The 19254-nt window shown below is 43.5% G+C and overlaps 1 protein-coding gene across 1 annotated transcript; it reads right to left on the reverse strand.

Moving 5' to 3' along the window:
* Nucleotides 1-5790: 5790 nt before the first annotated feature.
* Nucleotides 5791-16789, reverse strand: LOC123723684 (zinc finger protein 239-like). The gene is made up of 2 exons (XM_014187087.2): nucleotides 16691-16789; nucleotides 5791-9879 (listed from the first exon to the last, which is right to left on the reverse strand). The coding sequence occupies exons 1-2, from the start codon at nucleotides 16722-16724 to the stop codon at nucleotides 9089-9091; spliced, it is 825 nt and encodes a 274-aa protein (XP_014042562.1). The 5' UTR covers nucleotides 16725-16789; the 3' UTR covers nucleotides 5791-9088.
* Between the last annotated feature and the right edge of the window lie 2465 nt (nucleotides 16790-19254).

Consider the following 19254-nt stretch of genomic DNA (forward strand, 5'->3'; position numbering starts at 1 on the left):
AAATATCTGGCTCATTGTTCTATCTGTAGTGGTTGTGTTATTAGGTGGTGGGCCGAAGCTGAAAATAGTGAAGTTAATCGGTCCCAGTCGAGGGAGGACCTGATTTTTTTTGTATATGACAGTAAAATATTGTTATGAAGACTATAGCATTTGTTGGCACCTTCAATTCTTGCACATTTGCTCATAAAAATTACATTTCAACACTCTGTCTTCTCAGGCAAATTTGACCAACTCCTAAACTTGGAACCAATCAGAAGTCCCGTACATACCCCTGGTGATGGAGGCAGCCAATGTCCTGCTTTTATCTACTATATAACTACAGCCTCTTGTGAAACGTGAGCTGCTGTCTGATGAAGAGAAACAGATAAATCTATCTCCCAAAGACTGAAATATTCAGGACAAGAATTCTCTTGATAGTATGAAGAGGTAACTACACCATTTATCCAATTTATTGAAAGCTAGCCAATGTTACAGTTTGAATAGCCTAGCCAGCTACTGTACATGTCCATTTGTATTTCATTAGCTAGCTATCCATGTCAGTTAATAGCATTTTTTTAAATCATGTTTTGGCCTGATTATATGTCTCATTTCAGGTAACTAGCTGCAGGCTTAAAGAAACATTCCAATCATATACTTTGCACAGAAACCCAAATAAAAACATGTATATAGAAAGAAGTGTTTGTGTAATGTATCCTAGAATGGAGGTTTAAAGATGACTGCTGCATATTAGCCAATACATATAGCATAGCCTACAGATATATCATAGCCTACACATATAGCGTAGCCTACACATATAGCATAGCCTACAGATATAGCATAGCCTACACATATAGCATACCTTACAGTACAATCTTCTCTAAAAACAGTTGTACAATGTGCTGTGCAATAGATATAGCATAGCCTACACATATAGCATACCTTACAGTACAATCTTCTCTAAAAACAGTTGTACAATGTGCTGTGCAATAAGATACCCAAAGTTTGATTTCTAAACCACATGAGTTCTCAAATAGCAGTTGACCAATACCATGGAAAGTGATAAAGAGCCGGTAGGATTACAGAAAAAGCAGTTGGGAAATTCATGTTTGAGTTTCAAATACTAACTGTTCTGTGAATGTGAGTATATTTAGGTGGTTTACATGGTTTGGCTGGGGTAGGCAGTCATTGTAAATAAGACTTTGTTCTTAACTGACTTGCCTAGTTAAATAAAGGTTAAATAAAATACAAAATTCACTTTCCTCCACACAAAATCTTACCAATCCATGCATTATTCTACTAACTATGACTGAGTGTGAGACATGATTTCCAGAATGTATGTTTCATGCATATACAGTGCCAGTCTAAAGTTTGGACACACCTACTCATTTAATAAAAAACTGGTGCTTCCTGCTTTAGTTTTTGCTTGGTTTTGCTTGTAAGCAGGAATCAGGAGGATAGAATTATGGTCAGTTTTGATAAATGGAGGGCGAGGGAGAGCTTTGTACGTGTCACGTATCTCAAGGAGCAGGAAACGGGTGAGTCAGGCGCAGGAGATGAAATGTCCATAGAATATATATTTAATAATGTCCAGAGTGAATACAACGACTAGGCAGGGTGAAAACCACAACCAAGAGGGAGAACAGCTCCAAACTCAAAAAATACACGGGGCGCAGCCCGGCAACCCTATAGCCTATCAAAAATGTTGTGTAAATAAAACACATAGGAAAAAACATCCAGCCCTTAACCTTAACGTAACACAGAACAATCCCGCACAAATCCCAAACAAGAAACAGACAAACTAAATACTCTCCCACTAATTACAAACAAGGAACAAGTGCGTACTAAACAGACATAACCAGCAGACACATGAAACATGGATCGGGGGCAGCTAGTAGGCCGGTGACCGGGGAGTGGCGCCACCTTCTGTGGACGTTGTGACAGTACCCTCCCCTGATGCGCGGCTCCTGCAGCGCGCCGACGCCGGCCTCGGGGACGACCCGGAGGACGAGGAGCAGGGCGATCCGGGCGGAGGCTGTGGAATCTCTTCAACAGGGTTGGATCCAGAATATCCCCCACCGGGACCTAGCACCTCTCCTCCGGACCGTACCCCTCCCAGTCCACGAGGTACTGCAGGCCCCCTACCCGACGTCGGGAGTCCAAGATGGACCGGACTGTGTACGCCGGGGCCCCCCCTGATGTCCAGGGGGGGTGGAGGGACCTCCCGCACCTCAGCGTCCTGTAGCGGACCAGCTACCACCGGCCTGAGGAGAGACACATGAAACGAGGGGTTAATACGGTAATGTGAAGGAAGTTGTAACCTATAACACACCTCGTTTATTCTTCTCAGGACTTTGAACGGCCCCACAAATCGCGGACCCAGCTTCCGGCAGGGCAGGCGGAGGGACAGGTTCCGGGTCGAGAGCCAGACTCTGTCCCCCGGTTTGTACACGGTGGCCTCACTGCGGCGGCGGTCAGTGCTCTCCTTGTGCCGTCCTACAGCTCGTTTAAGGCACTCCTGGACGGCACTCCAGGTCTCCTTCGAGCACTGAACCCATTCCTCCACCGCAGGAGCTTCTATCTGGCTCTGATGCCAAGGCACCAGGACCGGCTGGTATCCTAATAACACCTGGAAGGGCGACAGGTTAGTAGAGGAATGACGCAGAGAATTCTGCGCCATCTCAGCCCATGGCAAAAACTTCACCCACTCCCCTGGCCGGTCCTGGCAATAGGACCATAGAAACCTGCCCACATCCTGGTTAATACGTTCCACCTGCCCATTACTCTTGGGGAGAAAACCCAAAGTCAAACTGACCGAGACCCCCAGCCTCTCCATAATTGCCCTCCACACCCTGGACGTGAACTGGGGACCCCGATCAGAGACGATGTCCTCGGGCACCCCGTAGTGCCGGAAGACATACGTAAACAGGGCCTCCGCGGTCTGTAGGGCCGTAGGAAGACCGGGAAAAGGGATCAGACGGCAGGACTTAGAGAACCGATCCACAACGACCAGGATTGTGGTGTTCCCCTGAGAAGGCGGGAGATCCGTAAGGAAATCCACCGACAGGTGGGACCACGGTCACTGTGCAACAGGGAGGGGCTGTAGTTTCCCTCGCGGCAGGTGCCTAGGAGCCTTACACTGGGCGCACACTGAACAGGAAGAGACATAGTGCCTGACATCCTTAACCAAGGTGGGCCACCAGTACTTCCCTCTCAGGGCCCGCACTGTCCGTTCCACACCAGGATGACCCGACGAGGGTAGAGTGTGCGACCACCGGATCAGACGATCGCGAACACTAAGCGGGACACTGAGGTGGAATAGGTTCTGACGGCCCCGCCCGCTCGATGTCCGCATCCACCTCCCAAACCACAGGTGCCACCAGACAGGAGGCAGGGAGGATGGGAGTAGGATCGATGGTCCGCTCCTCGGTGTCGTGGAGACGCGACAGTGCATCGGCCTTCCGGTTCCGGGAACCTGGAATGTACTACAAGGTGAATTGAAACCTCGTAAAAAACATGGCCCACCTGGCTTGACGAGGGTTAAGTCTCCTCGCTGCCCGGATGTACTCCAGGTTACGGTGATCAGTCCAGATGAGGAAAGGGTGACGTGCCCCCTCAAGCTAATGTCTCCACACCTTCAGGGCCTCGACCACAGCCAACAACTCCCGGTCCCCCACATCATAGTTGCGTTCAGCCGGACTCAGCTTCTTAGAAAAGAACGCACAGGGGCGAAGCTTCGGAGGCACGCCCAAGCACTGCGACAGCACTGCTCCTAACCCAGCCTCGGACGCGTCCACCTCCACTATGAATGGCAAAGAGGGGTCCGGATGAGCCAGCACCGGTGCGTCGGTAAACAAAGCCTTCAGACGACTAAAGGCTCCGTCCGCCTCTGCCGACCACTGCAGCTGCACCGGCCCCCCCTTCAACAGTGAGGTAATGGGAGCCACTACCTGACCGAAGCCCCGGATAAACCTCCGGTAGTAAGTGGCAAACCCCAAAAACCGCTGCACCTCCTTCACCGTGGTTGGAGTCGGCCAATTACGCACGGCTGTAATGCGGTCACATTCCACCTCTACTCCATTGGTGGAAATGCGATATCCCAGAAAAGAGACGGCTCGTTTGAAGAACTCACATTTCTCAGCCTTGACGAATAGGTCATGCTCCAGCAGCCGTCCAAGCACTTTACGCACCAGAGACACATGCTCGGCGCGTGTGGCGGAGTAAATCATAATGTCATCGATATATACCACCACACCCTGACCGAGCAGGTCTCGAAGAACCTTGTCTACAAAGGATTGGAAGACGGCGGGAGCATTCTTTAACCCATACGGCATGACGAGGTACTCATAATGGCCAGATGTGGTACTAAATGTGGTTTTCCACTCGTCTCCATCTCGGATACGCACCAAGTTATACGCACTCCTGAGATCTAATTTTGTGAAGAAGCGCGCCCTGTGAAAAGACTCCACTCACGTGGCAATGAGAGGTAGTGGGTAACGGAAACCCACCGTGATGGAATTTAGACCTCTATAATCAATGTACGGGTGCAGACGTCCCTCCTTCTTCCTCACAAAAAGCTCGAGGAGAGGGGTGACTTAGATGGCCGAATGTATCCCTGTCTCAAGGACTCATCGACATATGTCTCCATAGCCGCTGTCTCCTCCTTAGACAGAGGAGACACGTGACTCCTAGAAAAGGCCGCGTTAGCCTGGAGGTTTATCGCACAATACCCTTGACGATGAGGGGGTAATTGAGTCGCCTTCTTTTTACTGAAGGCGATAGCCAAATCGGCATATACAGAGGGAATGTGCACGGTGGAGACTGGTTCTGGACTTTCCACCGTGGTCGCACCGGTGGAAACTCCTATACACCTGCCTGAGCACTCCTTCGACCACCCCTTAAGAGCCCTCTGCCTCCACGAAATCTTAGGGTTGTGAGTGGCCAGCCAGGGAATCCCCAGTACCACCGGAAACGCCGGGGAATCAATGAGGAACAGGCTGATACGTTCCTCATGACCCCCCCGCGTCACCATGACTAGTGGCACTGTGACTTCCCTCACTTGGCCGGACCCTAGTGGTCGACTATCTAGGGCGTGCACAGGAAAGGTTTGGTCCAACTGAACCAGGGGAATACCTAACTTAGTGGCGACCCCATGGTCCATAAAACTCCCAGCTGCGCCTGAATCGACTAGTGCCTTATACAGGAAGTGAGGGAAAAACTCAGGGAAACAAACAGAGGTGTACATGTGATCGACAGAGGACTCTGGGTGTGACTGGTGCTGACTCACCTGGGGGGTCGATGTGGTGCTCTGCTTGCCATCTGAATTCCCAGGTGGACCTCTCCAGCACAGGTTCGCAGTGTGCCCTCTACGACCACAATGGGCGCAGGAGAGGCTCCCCCCTCCGGTCCTCCTAGCTGCAACCCCTCCTATCTCCATGGGCGTTGGAGCAGGAGGGCTGGGAGGTGGAACAAACAGACCCCGACTAGAACGCCCCCGGGCAGCCAGCAGGTTGTCCATCCTAATGGACAAATCAATAAGCTGGTCCAGAGTGGTCGTATTGTCCCGGCAAGCCAGCTCCCGGCAGACGTCCTCACGAAGACTACATCTGTAGTGGTCAATCAGGGCCCGCTCATTCCACCCCGATCCGGCGGCGAGAGTCCGGAAATCCAGGGCAAAGTCCTGAGCGCTCCTCGTCTCCTGCCTCAGGTGGAATAATCGCTCACCTGCCGCCTTGCCCTCCGGGGGATGATCGAATACCGCCCGGAAGCGACGGGCGAACTCCGGGTAGTCAATCCTAGCCGACTGCGTTGGCCCATTCTAGGGCTTTACCCGTAAGGCATGAGACGAGGACGCTCACCCTCTATTCGTCCGGGGGGGGGAGGGGCGGACGGTCGCCAGGTACAGATCTAGTTGTAGTAAAAAAACCTTGGACCCAGAGGCCATACCATCAAACTCCCTGGGAGCCATGATCCGGATCCCACTCATGTTGGGTTCGGTAGGTGCTGGTAGGGGCGCAGGGTGGTGAGTAGGCACTGGGGTGGATGAGGGAGCAGCTCTCTCCCAGCTCTCCAAACGGGCCAGCACCTGATCCATGGCCGTGCCCAGTCGTTGAAGGAGGCTGGCATGTTGTGAAACTTGATCTGCCATGGATGGTGCTTCAGCTCCTGCTGACTCCATCTTCAGGTGAGGGATTCTGTCACGTATCTCAAGGAGCAGGAAACGGGTGAGTCAGGCGCAGGAGACTAAATGTCCGTAGAATATATATTTAATAATGTCCAGAGTGAATACAACGACTAGGCAGGGTGAAAACCACAACCACGAAGGAGAACAGCTCCAAACTCAAAAAATACACGGGGCGCAGCCCGGCAACCCTATAGCCTATCAAAAATGTTGTGTAAATAAAACACATAGGAAAAAACATCCAGCCCTTAACCTTAACGTAACACAGAACAATCCCGCACAAATCCCAAACAAGAAACAGACAAACTAAATACTCTCCCACTAATTACAAACAAGGAACAGGTGCGTACTAAACAGACATAACCAACAGACACATGAAACATGGATCGGTGGCAGCTAGTAGGCCGGTGACGACGACCGCCGAGCGCCACTCGACCGGGGAGTGGCGCCACCTTCTGTGGACGTTATGACAGTACGTGTCTCTGTGTGTGGAGTAAAGGTGGTCTATTTTTTCCCCTCGTTGCACATTTAACACGCTGGTAGAGATTAGGTAGAATGGATGAGTTTCCCTGAATTAAAGTCCCCAGCCACTAGGAGTGCTGCCTCTGGATTAGCATTTTCCGGTTTGCTTATGGCCTTATACAGATCATTGAGTGCGGTCTTAGTGCTAGCATCGGTGTGCAGTGGTATATAGAACAGCTATGAAAAATATAGATGTAAACTCTCTAGGTAGATAGTGTGGTCTACAGCTTATCATGAGATACTCCACCTCAGGTGAGCAAAACCTCGAGACTTACTTAGATTTCGTGCACCAGCTGTTGTTTAGAAATATACATAGGCCGTCGCCCCTTGTCTTACCAGAGGCAGCTGTTCTATCCTGCCGAAAAAGCTTAATCATGTCGTCGTTCAGCCACGACTCGGTGAAACATAAGATATTTGTTTTAAATGTCCCGTTGGTAAGATATACGTGCTCATAGTTTGTGTATTTTATTATCGATTGATTGTACTTTAGCTAATAGGACCGATGGTAAAGGTAGATTAACTGGTTATGGGATCGTAAAATGACAGCCATCTCCTTCGGCGACATTATTATCTCTATACTATTCTGAGTGGTGACGCAAGGCTCACAACCGTGGCTAAATCCACTGGATTCTATTATGGGCCCTATAGCATTCACATGATAATGGAGTCAGATTGATGAATGTAGTTTATTATTATTCAACCAACCTACATAATGGTTGGATCATTTCCACCAACCTACATAATGGACGGATCATTTCCACCAACCTACATAATGGACGGATCATTTCCACCAACCTACATAATGGTTGGATCATTTCCACCAACCTACATAATGGTTGGATCATTTCTAAACTAAATGGAGACTCGTCCAGTCGATGGGGATTTCCACCAACCTACATAATGGTTGGATCATTTCTAAACTAAATAGAGACTCGTCCAGTCGATGGGGATTTCCACCAACCTACATAATGGTTGGATCATTTCCAAACTAAATGGTGATTCATCCAGTTGATAAGTATTTCTATATTACACTACAATTTCAAAATGTTCAACAAAAATGTACTGGATTGGTTGAAAAGTGATAGGGAACTAACATACTATGCACTATTTTTTCTATTTAGATATACTGAATATATATACTGTTTTTCAATTTGACCTTTTATTTAACTAGGCAAGTCAGTTAAGAACAAATTCTTATTTACAATGAAGATGGGGAACAGTGGGTTAACTGCCGTGTTCAGAACGACAGATTTTTAACTTGTCAGCTCAGGGATTTGATCCAGAAACCTTTCGGTTACTGGCCCAACGCTCTAACCACAAGGCAACCTGCCACCCTATACTGAATTTATAGTTTATCGTACTAAGATGGACCAAGATATATGTTGCTTTTACACATATTTGGTCATTGGTTTTGAAAGAATATGTTGGTCATTGGGTTCATTTGTTTTACAATATGCTCAAATCAAATCAAGCTTTATTTATATAGCACATTTCAGACATGGATGCAACACAATGGCTTCACAGGGAAAATGTAATAAAAAAAAATATGAAAATAAAAACTGAAATATTTACTACACAACAAACATAAGAGGATAAAAAACAAAATAATAACAATAAAACTGAGACTAATGAGCATTCTAAGGAAATGCCATTGATTAAAATAGTAACACTAGGATGTAATATCAAACCCAAAATATAAGCTTGTTTTACATTGTTTTATAAACATTTATAAAAATTGTCATTTGGTTGCAAATGTTACATGAATTGAAAATGTTATGAAATATTCAATATCAAAGCCAAATGTACACCCCTTTGTTAATAGGTATTAGCAATAATGAACTTAATGGTGAGCCATAGAATAATAAAACATGTATCTTTTGTCAGACTGAATGTTTGAAATATGAGGTGATTTGAGGCATGTTTCTTCAGTAGTGGAATAACGACAATTTGCATAAGACTGTCATCTACATTTTGGAGTGATGCATTTAAATGTAGGGGTCCCCAAAACTAAGAGAAATGCAACACTTATTTGTCAACACTCATATCGATATCACTTGGAAATAAATTGCGCGAGAGGGGGGGAGATGAAGTTGCACGTCCTGTTAAAACCAACAGATCAAAAACCACATGGAATCTGGGAAAAATGTGTACATCACCGGTGAGATAACAATTAGTAGCAAACAGCTAACTACATTTTGAAATGTTGCATTTTAATTCACGTGGGTCAACAATGCGGTAAGTGTAACGCAACACTTTTTTTTTGTTAAATAGTACTCTTTCAATTCAGAACCTGGATTTTTCTAGAACGTTAAAACATTCTACATTGTGACATCATTAAAATACTCCTACTACAATGTTAAAACATTCTACATTGTGACATTATTTCATTGATATTATGGAACAACTCCTTCATGTATGAATTGTCTGATGTTTAATCAGAGATCTTTTATCAGAGTATCTCTTGTCACATTGTTCACAGCTATGAGATTTCTCGCTAAGAGATTTCTCACCTGTGTGTGTTCGCTGGTGTCTTTTTAGTGAATCTGATCTGGGGAAACTCTTCCCGCAGTCAGAGCAGTGGTAAGGCTTCTCTCCTGTATGCGTTCTCTGGTGTGATATCAGGTTCTTTGACTGAGTAAAACTCTTCCCACATTGATCACAGCTATGACATTTCTCTCCTGTATGGATTCTCTGATGTCTTTTGAGGTCTGATAAAGTGGTGCATCTCTTCCCACAATCAGAGCAGCTGTGATATTTCTCTCCAGTGTGTATTCTCTGGTGTGATATCAGGTTGCTTGACTGAGTAAAACTCTTCCCACATTGATCACAGCTATAAGGTTTCTCTCCTGTGTGTATTCTCTGGTGTGATTTTAAATGTCCTGACAAAAAAAACCTCTTCCCACAGTCAGAGCAGCTATAAGGTTTCTCTCCTGTATGGATTCTCTGGTGTACTTTTAGGTTCTCTGCTCTTGAGAACCTCTTTCCGCAGTCAGAGCAGTGGTAAGGCTTCTCTCCTGTGTGTGTTCTCTGGTGTGATATCAGGTTGCTTGACTGAGTAAAACTCTTTCCACATTCATCACAGGTAAAAGGTTTCTCTCCTGTGTGTATTCTCTGGTATGATTGTGATTTTTTCTCTGCCACATCAGCTTCATGATGTTGTTGAGGCTCCCCAGAGGATCCACAATAGTCACATCCCTCTCCTGTGCGAACAACAAAGTCAGACAGATGGTTAAAGGCCCACAACAGCAGAAATCGACTGTTTCTTTTAGCTAAAAGGTGATGCCCATAAAGTTGTACAACAATTTACGTCCTTAATGAATGTTTAAATGCTTTTACAAACTTATTTGTAGTAGTATAGTGGATGATTCTTGACTTTAAATAAATTATTGAAGTTGCTGAAACCCGAAGCAGTGTGCCAGATTACTTTTTGTCTATTGTTGTACAGCTACAGTGCTGCTCTTTGTTCACAAAACATTTATCCTTGGGAAACGTATTATTTAGAAAAGGAATACTTTCACCAAATTGTCTAAATGGATTTTCTGAACATTATCTCACCAGGTTCCCCCATTAGGCAAACCATTAACAGTATTACATTGTCTATTGTTGTATATCTACAGTGCTGCTCTTTGTTCACGCCCATTTAGCATCTTTCACAACCTCTAGAGCCTTAGACCCGCCCATCTCTTAAAGAATTCACATTGGAACATGAGAATGTGGCCATGTGATAAAGCAGTGAGCTAGTGGTTAAAAACACAAAGATTTCAACAATAAAATACCCTATTAACTTCAAGTACTAAAAGGTAGTAGATTACAATTAGGAAAAACCTAAAACACATGAAGGTCAAACCAATATCTAGACTGAGGCCTATATCATCAGATCCTTTGAGTAACTCTGGTTCAGGTCATTAAATGAACAAATTCATCTAGCCTGAGAGCATATTTCTGTCCTGCCCTTTGGACCAGGACATGTAATGTCCATGGCCTTTTCATTGAAAAAGTGAAAAGGCCGGGTCGTGTCCAGTCCAGGGGATGCTTTCACCTCTCTTGCCATTTTAACTGTAGACTCTTACTAGTGTATGGATTATGATGATTCACAGCAGACTGAAACACTTTCTAAATAATCCTTCCCACTCAGCTTCAACCAGTTCAGACTGCTTTATCCACAGTAGACAGAGCTGTGTTGATACCAGCAGCTGTACTCAGGACAACCAGTTCAGACTGCTTTATCCACAGTAGACAGAGCTGTGTTGATACCAGCAGCTGTACTCAGGACAACCAGTTCAGACTGCTTTATCCACAGTAGACAGAGCTGTGTTGATACCAGCAGCTGTCACTCAGGTTCAACCAGTTCAGACTGCTTTATCCACAGTAGACAGAGCTGTGTTGATACCAGCAGCTGTACTCAGGACAACCAGTTCAGACTGCTTTATCCACAGTAGACAGAGCTGTGTTGATACCAGCAGCTGTACTCAGGACAACCAGTTCACACTGCTTTATCCACAGTAGACAGAGCTGTGTTGATACCAGCAGCTGTACTCAGGACAACCAGTTCAGACTGCTTTATCCACAGTAGACAGAGCTGTGTTGATACCAGCAGCTGTACTCAGGACAACCAGTTCAGACTGCTTTATCCACAGTAGACAGAGCTGTGTTGATACCAGCAGCTGTACTCAGGACAACCAGTTCAGACTGCTTTATCCACAGTAGACAGAGCTGTGTTGATACCAGCAGCTGTACTCAGGACAACCAGTTCACACTGCTTTATCCACAGTAGACAGAGCTGTGTTGATACCAGCAGCTGTACTCAGGACAACACTGGTATTGAAATATGTAGCTACACTTTTCATGTAGTTCATGATGACAATATTAGTAAATCCAATGGATCTTTGAAATCTCCACGGTAACAGAGAGCAGGATGTGCCATTTGACAGAGAAGCCTTGAGTCACAGAATGGACTCTCTTTCTCGTGAAAGTCCCAGCCCCCTCATCATCTCAACCAATCATGGCTAGGCAATATATTGTATTTTCTCCATGTCTAAACAGCTTTGAGAAATCACATTGTATTTATAATTCACAGACAGTGATGATGTCATCTGTAATAATAATTCAGAGACAGTGATGATGTCATCTGTAATAATAATAATTCACAGACAGTGATGATGTCATCTCACGGGGACATACAGTTTGTTGCCATCTTGCTGCAAGTCTCTTTCAGGACATGAACCTCTCCCTGGGAGACCTGTAAACTGTTCTTAAGGTCTTGCACCTCTCTGGTCAGATCGTCCTTTCTTTTGTTAGTTGAATCCACCAGAATTTGGACAAGGCTGTTGAAGCTATTTTCCTATTGCTGTAAAAATTGCCTGTAGACATATTTTTTTGTACCTGGCTAAACACTCCCTACTTTCTTTGAAGTTGGAGTACGTTGGTACTCGACACAATTCCAGTCACACCTCGTAAAGCCGATGGAAATCACAACAAACAGCAGGAATTTAAACAGACACAAGTCCGGGACTAACCGCGTTACAGGATCCAAATTAAACAGGCTAGTAAACAAAAATGTTTTAAAGGAAACCTTTTCAGGAAGTTTCATAACTTTCCAAACGTCTAACGCCTGTCCAACAGACTGTCGACCAACCGCGTTCACGTTGTCATGCCGCGTCACACGGTTGCTAAGCCAATATTCACGAAAAATCCCTTCTAAATTTCAGGGTATGAGTTGAGAAACCTGCTTATTTTCCATGAAAGTACATAATGTCATGATTACAAAGCTATGCTATATTACAGAAGGTAATTATCTCACATCCATTAAAATATGTTGTTCCTTGTTCACGTTAAGAATGTTATTAAGAATGGCGCTGCATTGGAAAGCCGGCCATCTTATGGGATCCTAACCAATTGTGCTATTTGGAGTGTTTTCTTCTTCTTCCCTGATCATAACTTTGTAGATAAAACTATAATAAATATATTCACGTCACCAAATAATAGATTAAAACACACTGTGTTTCAATGAAGGTCTACAGTAGCCTCAGCAGCACTCTGTTGGGTAGCACAAGTGTCATACTTGAGTAAAAGTAAAGAGACCTTAATAGAAAATGACTCTAATAAAAGTCACCCAGTAAAATTCGACTTGAGTAAAAGTCTAAAAGTATTTGGTTTAAAATATACTTAAGTATCAAAAGTAAAAATATACATATTTTCAAATTATTTATATTAAGCAAACCAGATGGCAACATTTTCTTGTTTTTTATTTATTTACAGAAAGCCAGGGGCACACTCCAACATAATTTACAAACAAAGCATGAGTGTTTAGTGAGACCGCCAGATCAGAGGCAGTAGAGGTGACCAGGGATGTTCGGTTCTTAAGTGTGTGAATTGGACTATTTTCCTGTCCTGCTAGGCAGTCAAAATGTAACGAGTACTTTTGGGTGTCAAGGAAAATGTATGGAGTAAAAAGTACAACATTTTCTTAAGGAATGTAGTGAAGTAAAAGTAGTAAAAAATATATAAATTGTAAAGTACAGATACCCCAAAAATGACTTAAGTAGTACTTTAAAGTATTTTTACTTAAACACTTTACACCACTGGGTAGCACCATGGTGTAGTTAGAGAACTGCTAGCTTCCGTCCTCCTCTGGGTACATTGACTTCAATACAAAACCTAGGAGGCTCGTGGTTCTCACTCCCTTCCATAGACTTACACAGTAATTATGACAACTTCCGGAGGACGTCCTCCAACCTATCAGAGCTCTTGCAGCATGAGCTGACATGTTGTCTACCCAATCAAAGGATCAGAGAATTAATCTAGTACTGAAATCATAACCTACAGCTAGCTAGCACTGCAGTGTATAAAATGTGGTGAGTAGTTGACTCAAAGAGAGAAAGACAATAGTTAAACAGTTTTAAACAAATGTATTTCTTAAATTAAGGAGAAGCAATAGTGTGTCATTTTTTTCAGTTTGACTTTCTTAGCTAGCAAATGCAGCTAGCTTGTTTAGTCTACTCAAACACCCTGCTCAAACAGAGGGATGCTATGTTAGCTAGCTGGCTATCCAACACAAAATTGAACTCTTCTAAATCAAAGGTAAGCTTTAAGTTTTACAAAGGAAAACCACCATGGCATGCCGGTGTAACTGCTAAACTGCTTACTGACTGTACACTGTAAAGTTACTGCATGATTGTAGCAGGTTTACTAACGCGTTAGTCCTATTAGCTATGTTGACTATGATGTTACTTTAGCTAATATGGTGACAACGATGTAGGCTGTGTGTAGCAGTTATGATATGGTTTGGCTTGGAATTCGTTTTTTATCCTGGTCACATACAGCTGATGTGTTGTGCATTGAAGTCCACAAACAAAAGGAAAAGGTGAGGAGGAGGAGAGCGTGTTGATGCGAGAAGGAATAACTCAAGTGTTTCTCTCAACCTGTGCACCCTACGTTGTTGTAAACTTTCATTTGTGATGGGTAGCAACCTCATGATGGGTACAGTGAAAATTGGGAGAATGAAATATGACATCATCCAATATGCTCTTAGTTTCACGCGCCGGTGAGATCCAAACAGACACAGGAAGTAATCTGGCCTATTTTCTGATGTCTGCAATGAATCAGAGGACGACTTATATATTTTTTGTTATCTAAAAGGGAACGACCTAAATCTGCTACATTGAGGAACTATTGTAATTCTCAATGGATGTAAAAGCAGACTTTGTTTACTTTCTGTTTGAGGTGAAGAAAAAAATACTTTGAGAAGCTCCACAACTCATTAGTGGTGGTGAGTTAAGACAATCAGAAATACTATCAGACATCCCCAAATGGGCACATTTATAGGCCTACATTTGGGGGCCAGGTAGCCTAGGCCTGCTTCTATGTGTAATCAGGTGAGTGTCCTTATTCAAGATTGACAGAAGCGCTACAAATAAAAAGACAATTAATAAATTGACAAAACTAATAAATGGAATGAAATAAACCAACATGTTTCTCACCAGTGTAGCATAGGTTATAAGCTCTGTAAACAACGTGTCCACTCTGACAATGACAACAATAAGACTGTAATAATAATAATATATGGAATGCATTAACAGAAGTTACCGTAACCAAACAAACACTGTAGATGGATGATACATGATGGGAATTAATGGTAAATGTAGAACTGGTGATATATATATATATATATATTATAGGGGAACTGATAGACACTAACAATCAAAAGGGCAAACAATTCACACCATGAAGTTAGGAAACAATGAATGAGCACCAATTGGTGGGAGGGAATCTGGAGAGAGACATGCCATAAGCATCTTATTTAGATTTTCTTTTAATGTATTTAAAATAAAAGTTAAGAGGAAAGTCATTTAAGAACAAACTCTTACTTACAATGACGGTCTACACCGGCCAATTCCGGACGACACTGGGCCAATTATGCGCCGCCCTATGGGACTCACAATCACGGTCGGGTTGTGATACAGCTTGGATTCGAACCAGGGTGTCTGTAGTGACGCCTCAAGCACTGAGATGCAGTGCGTTAGACCGCTGCGCCACTCAGCACTACAGATCCTAACATCTGAGCCTTAAACATTAACATTAAATCACATTAAACAAGAGTCTTTCCTCTAGCTCCTCATGCTGTCTTATAAACGTTTATGATGTAACAATGACGTGATGATGTAATTAGATTGTTAACATAGCTAGAACAAGCTGTGGCTCAAAGCAGTCAGATATTCACCCTTACACTACAGAGTTGAAATATCTACCAAACATTTTGAATAACATTGCTTGTGAACATCAAAGCTGTAACGATTTCCCACTGGCTTTGGTTAAAGGCAAATACAAACACATACTAGTATTCATCTCTCCTGCTGGAGTCGACACAACATCATCATCTCCATGGCTTCTTCTCTGGTGAGCTCTCATTGGCTATTTCTGATCACCGTTCTCAAAACATGTCATTGCACATCTCACCATCTACAATGCTTTTGTAATTAGGGCCGATAAAATCAAACATGTTTTGAAAAATATTGGGACATCTGGGACTGCTCAAAGACGTGATTGGTAGACCTCGGATTGTGTCTCTGACCAGCTGACATTAAACGAGTGTTGGTGACGGCCGCACACCTCGAGTAGGCAACGACATGGGGATTTTGTCTCCAATCACAAAAGCATGACACAGCTAAATCGGGCCCAAAATCATGTAGTGTACACGGCCCTTCTTGGACTGTGCCATCCCCACAGCCTCCACAATGGATTAGTCCACTGAGACAAGAACGAATCAGACAAGTGTCTCTTGTGCCATAAAACATGTATATAATTTGTGACTGCTCAACTAAAAAGATGTTGGTCGACCAACAGCCAGTCGACCAAACAATCAACCAGTTGACTAAATGGGGTCAGGCATTATAGACATTGATTCTTGAAGAATATAACTTATAAATGCCTCAAATGTTTCAACTGTATTTCCCCATCAGAAACCAAAACATGAGCTCCTATAACACCACTGTTTGTAAACAAACACTGTATAGCCTCAACCTGGTTAAACCTTATTTTGACCTTCTAGAAGGTCCTTGTATACATAGTGAATTCAGTGATTGTCAAGGCAGCGCCTTATAACCGTTATGCCAAGATGTCTGAACTTCTTGACGAGGTCGCTAGGTGTTAGGTTACAGGTTGCTACAATATCTTTCTCTATGAATGTGAGAGTGGTTACATTTCTCCAGCCCCCATCCCTCAGCTGTTTACCAAACCAAGTCTCTGGGCAGCCATTTTGTTGCTGTTTAAAACCTAGGTTGTTCCTTTAAAAAAGCCACATCAATCAATCAACCAATCTGCAGTTCAAATATTAACAAAGCTGTCATTCCAAATTCATAGAGAGACCTATGGATGCAAGGACTGACCACTGGCTATATATCAATGATTTAAAAGTACAAATATGGATGTAGCAACTGCAGATTTCCCCTTTAACACCAAACATCAGTTCAGCAACTGCAGAATTTGTGCCTCTGTATTTAAGACAATACTTACTAGTGTTAATCAGGGAACGGTTTCTCAAAACCATCTTACAGCTAAGTTCATCATTAGAACCATTGGACGCCTTAAGATGCCTTTGGGAAACCGGGCTCAGATATCCAGTTTCCTCCTCCTCCTTTTTCAATGTGACAGTCATCTCCCCCTCCTCTTTCACTCCAAAAACAGCATCCTCCTCTTCCTCTTCTTTTACGGTGACATCCTCCTCTTTCACTCTGAACGCGTTTTCCTCTTCTTTAACTGAAACGTCTCTCTCTTCTTCTTTCACTGTAACAGCTTCACCCTCTATTTGTTTTTGTATTGTAACAGCCTCCTCTTCCTCCTCTTTCACCAGAGCTTCTTTCTCCGTCCAGTAGATCTCCTCTTCTTTAGCAGGAGGAGAGTAGCTTAGTGAGCTCATGGTCGGGGATGTTAGCTAGCTAGGCTAATGCTAACTTAACCAGCCCGCTAGCTGACCAATAACAACAACACTGTAAATATGAAATTAAATCGTATTACTAACTAGACGACAGTAATGGGTTTAAAACACAGTGGCTGATATACACTAAAGCGTCTATAGTACTTTATTGGTTCGGCTATGTTGTCTAGCAAGCTACCGAGGTGGCTGACGAACTGTTACTGCTGTTGAAAGAAACGTTCCGTCCACTACATTATACGTCACACCAGCAGCATTGCCTTAAATTCCACATCGCTATATGCTGACTAGAGTGGGTAAAATATCACAGTAAAATATTGTTATGATGACTATAACATTTGTTGTCACCTTCAATTGTTGCACATTTTCCCAAAAAAGTATATTTTAACACTCTGTCTGATCAGGCAAATTTCCCGAACTCCTAAACTTGGAACCAATCAGAAGTCCCGTACATACCCCTGGTGATGTAGGCAGCCAATGGCCTGCTATTATCTACTATATAAATACAGCCTCTTGTGAAAACGTGAGCTGCTGTCTGATGAAGAGAAACATATTTATCTATCTCCCATAGACTGAAATAAGATTTATATTTATAAAACATATATTTATATCTGAAATATTCAGCATGCTATAAGAATTCTCTTGATAGTATGAAGAGGTAACTCCACCATTTATCCAATGTATTGAAAGCTAGCCAATGTTACAGTTTGAATAGCCTAGCCAGCTACTGTAAATGTCAATTTGTGTTTCATTAGCTAGCTATCCATGTCAGTTAATAGCATTTTTTTATCATGTTTTGGCCTGATTATACAGTACCTTGCTAAAGTATTCGGCCCCCTTGAACTTTTCGACCTTTTGCCACATTTCAGGCTTCAAACATAAAGATATAAAACTGTAATTTTTTGTGAAGAATCAACAACAAGTGGGACACAATCATGAAGTGGAACGAAATTTATTGGATATTTCTAACTTTTTTAACAAATAAAAAACTGAAAAATTGGGCGTGCAAAATTATTCAGCCCCCTTAAGTTAATACTTTGTAGCGCCACCTTTTGCTTCGATTACAGCTGTAAGTCGCTTGGGGTATGTCTCTATCAGTTTTGCACATCGAGAGACTGAAATTTTTGCCCATTCCTCCTTGCAAAACAGCTCGACCTCAGTGAGGTTGGATGGAGAGCGTTTGTGAACAGCAGTTTTCAGTTCTTTCCACAGATTCTCGATTTGATTCAGGTCTGGACTTTGACTTGGCCATTCTAACACCTGGATATGTTTATTTGTGAACCATTCCATTGTAGATTTTGCTTTATGTTTTGGATCATTGTCTTGTTGGAAGACAAATCTCCGTCCCAGTCTCAGGTCTTTTACAGACTCCATCAGGTTTTCTTCCAGAATGGTCCTGTATTTGGCTCCATCCATCTTCCCATCAATTTTAACCATCTTCCCTGCCCCTGCTGAAGAAAAGCAGGCCCAAACCATGATGCTGCCACCACCATGTTTGACAGTGGGGATGGTATGTTCAGGGTGATGTGCTGTGTTGCTTTTACGCCAAACATAACGTTTTGCATTGTTGCCAAAAAGTTCGATTTTGGTTTCATCTGACCAGAGCACCTTCTTCCACATGTTTGGTGTGTCTCCCAGGTGGCTAGTGGCAAACTTTAAACAACACTTTTATGGATATCTTTAAGAAATGGCTTTCTTCTTGCCACTCTTCCATAAAGGCCAGATTTGTGCAGTATATGACTGATTGTTGTCCTATGGACAGAGTCTCCCACCTCAGCTGTAGATCTCTGCAGTTCATCCAGAGTGATTATGGGCCTCTTGGCTGCATCTCTGATCAGTCATCTCCTTGTATGAGCTGAAAGTTTAGAGGGACGGCCGGGTCTTCGTAGATTTGCAGTGGTCTGATACTCCTTCCATTTCAATATTATCGCTTGCACAGTGCTCCTTGGGATGTTTAAAGCTTGGGAAATCTTTTTGTATCCAAATCTGGCTTTAAACTTCTCCACAACAGTATCTCGGACCTGCCTGGTGTGTTCCTTGTTCTTCATGATGCTCTCTGCACTTTAAACGGACCTCTGAGACTATCACAGAGCAGGTGCATTTATACGGAGACTTGGTTACACACAGGTGGATTCTATTTATCATC

The sequence above is a fragment of the Salmo salar genome, chromosome ssa02 (genome assembly GCF_905237065.1).
Source record: "Salmo salar chromosome ssa02, Ssal_v3.1, whole genome shotgun sequence".
In the NCBI taxonomy this organism is placed as follows: domain Eukaryota; kingdom Metazoa; phylum Chordata; class Actinopteri; order Salmoniformes; family Salmonidae; genus Salmo; species Salmo salar.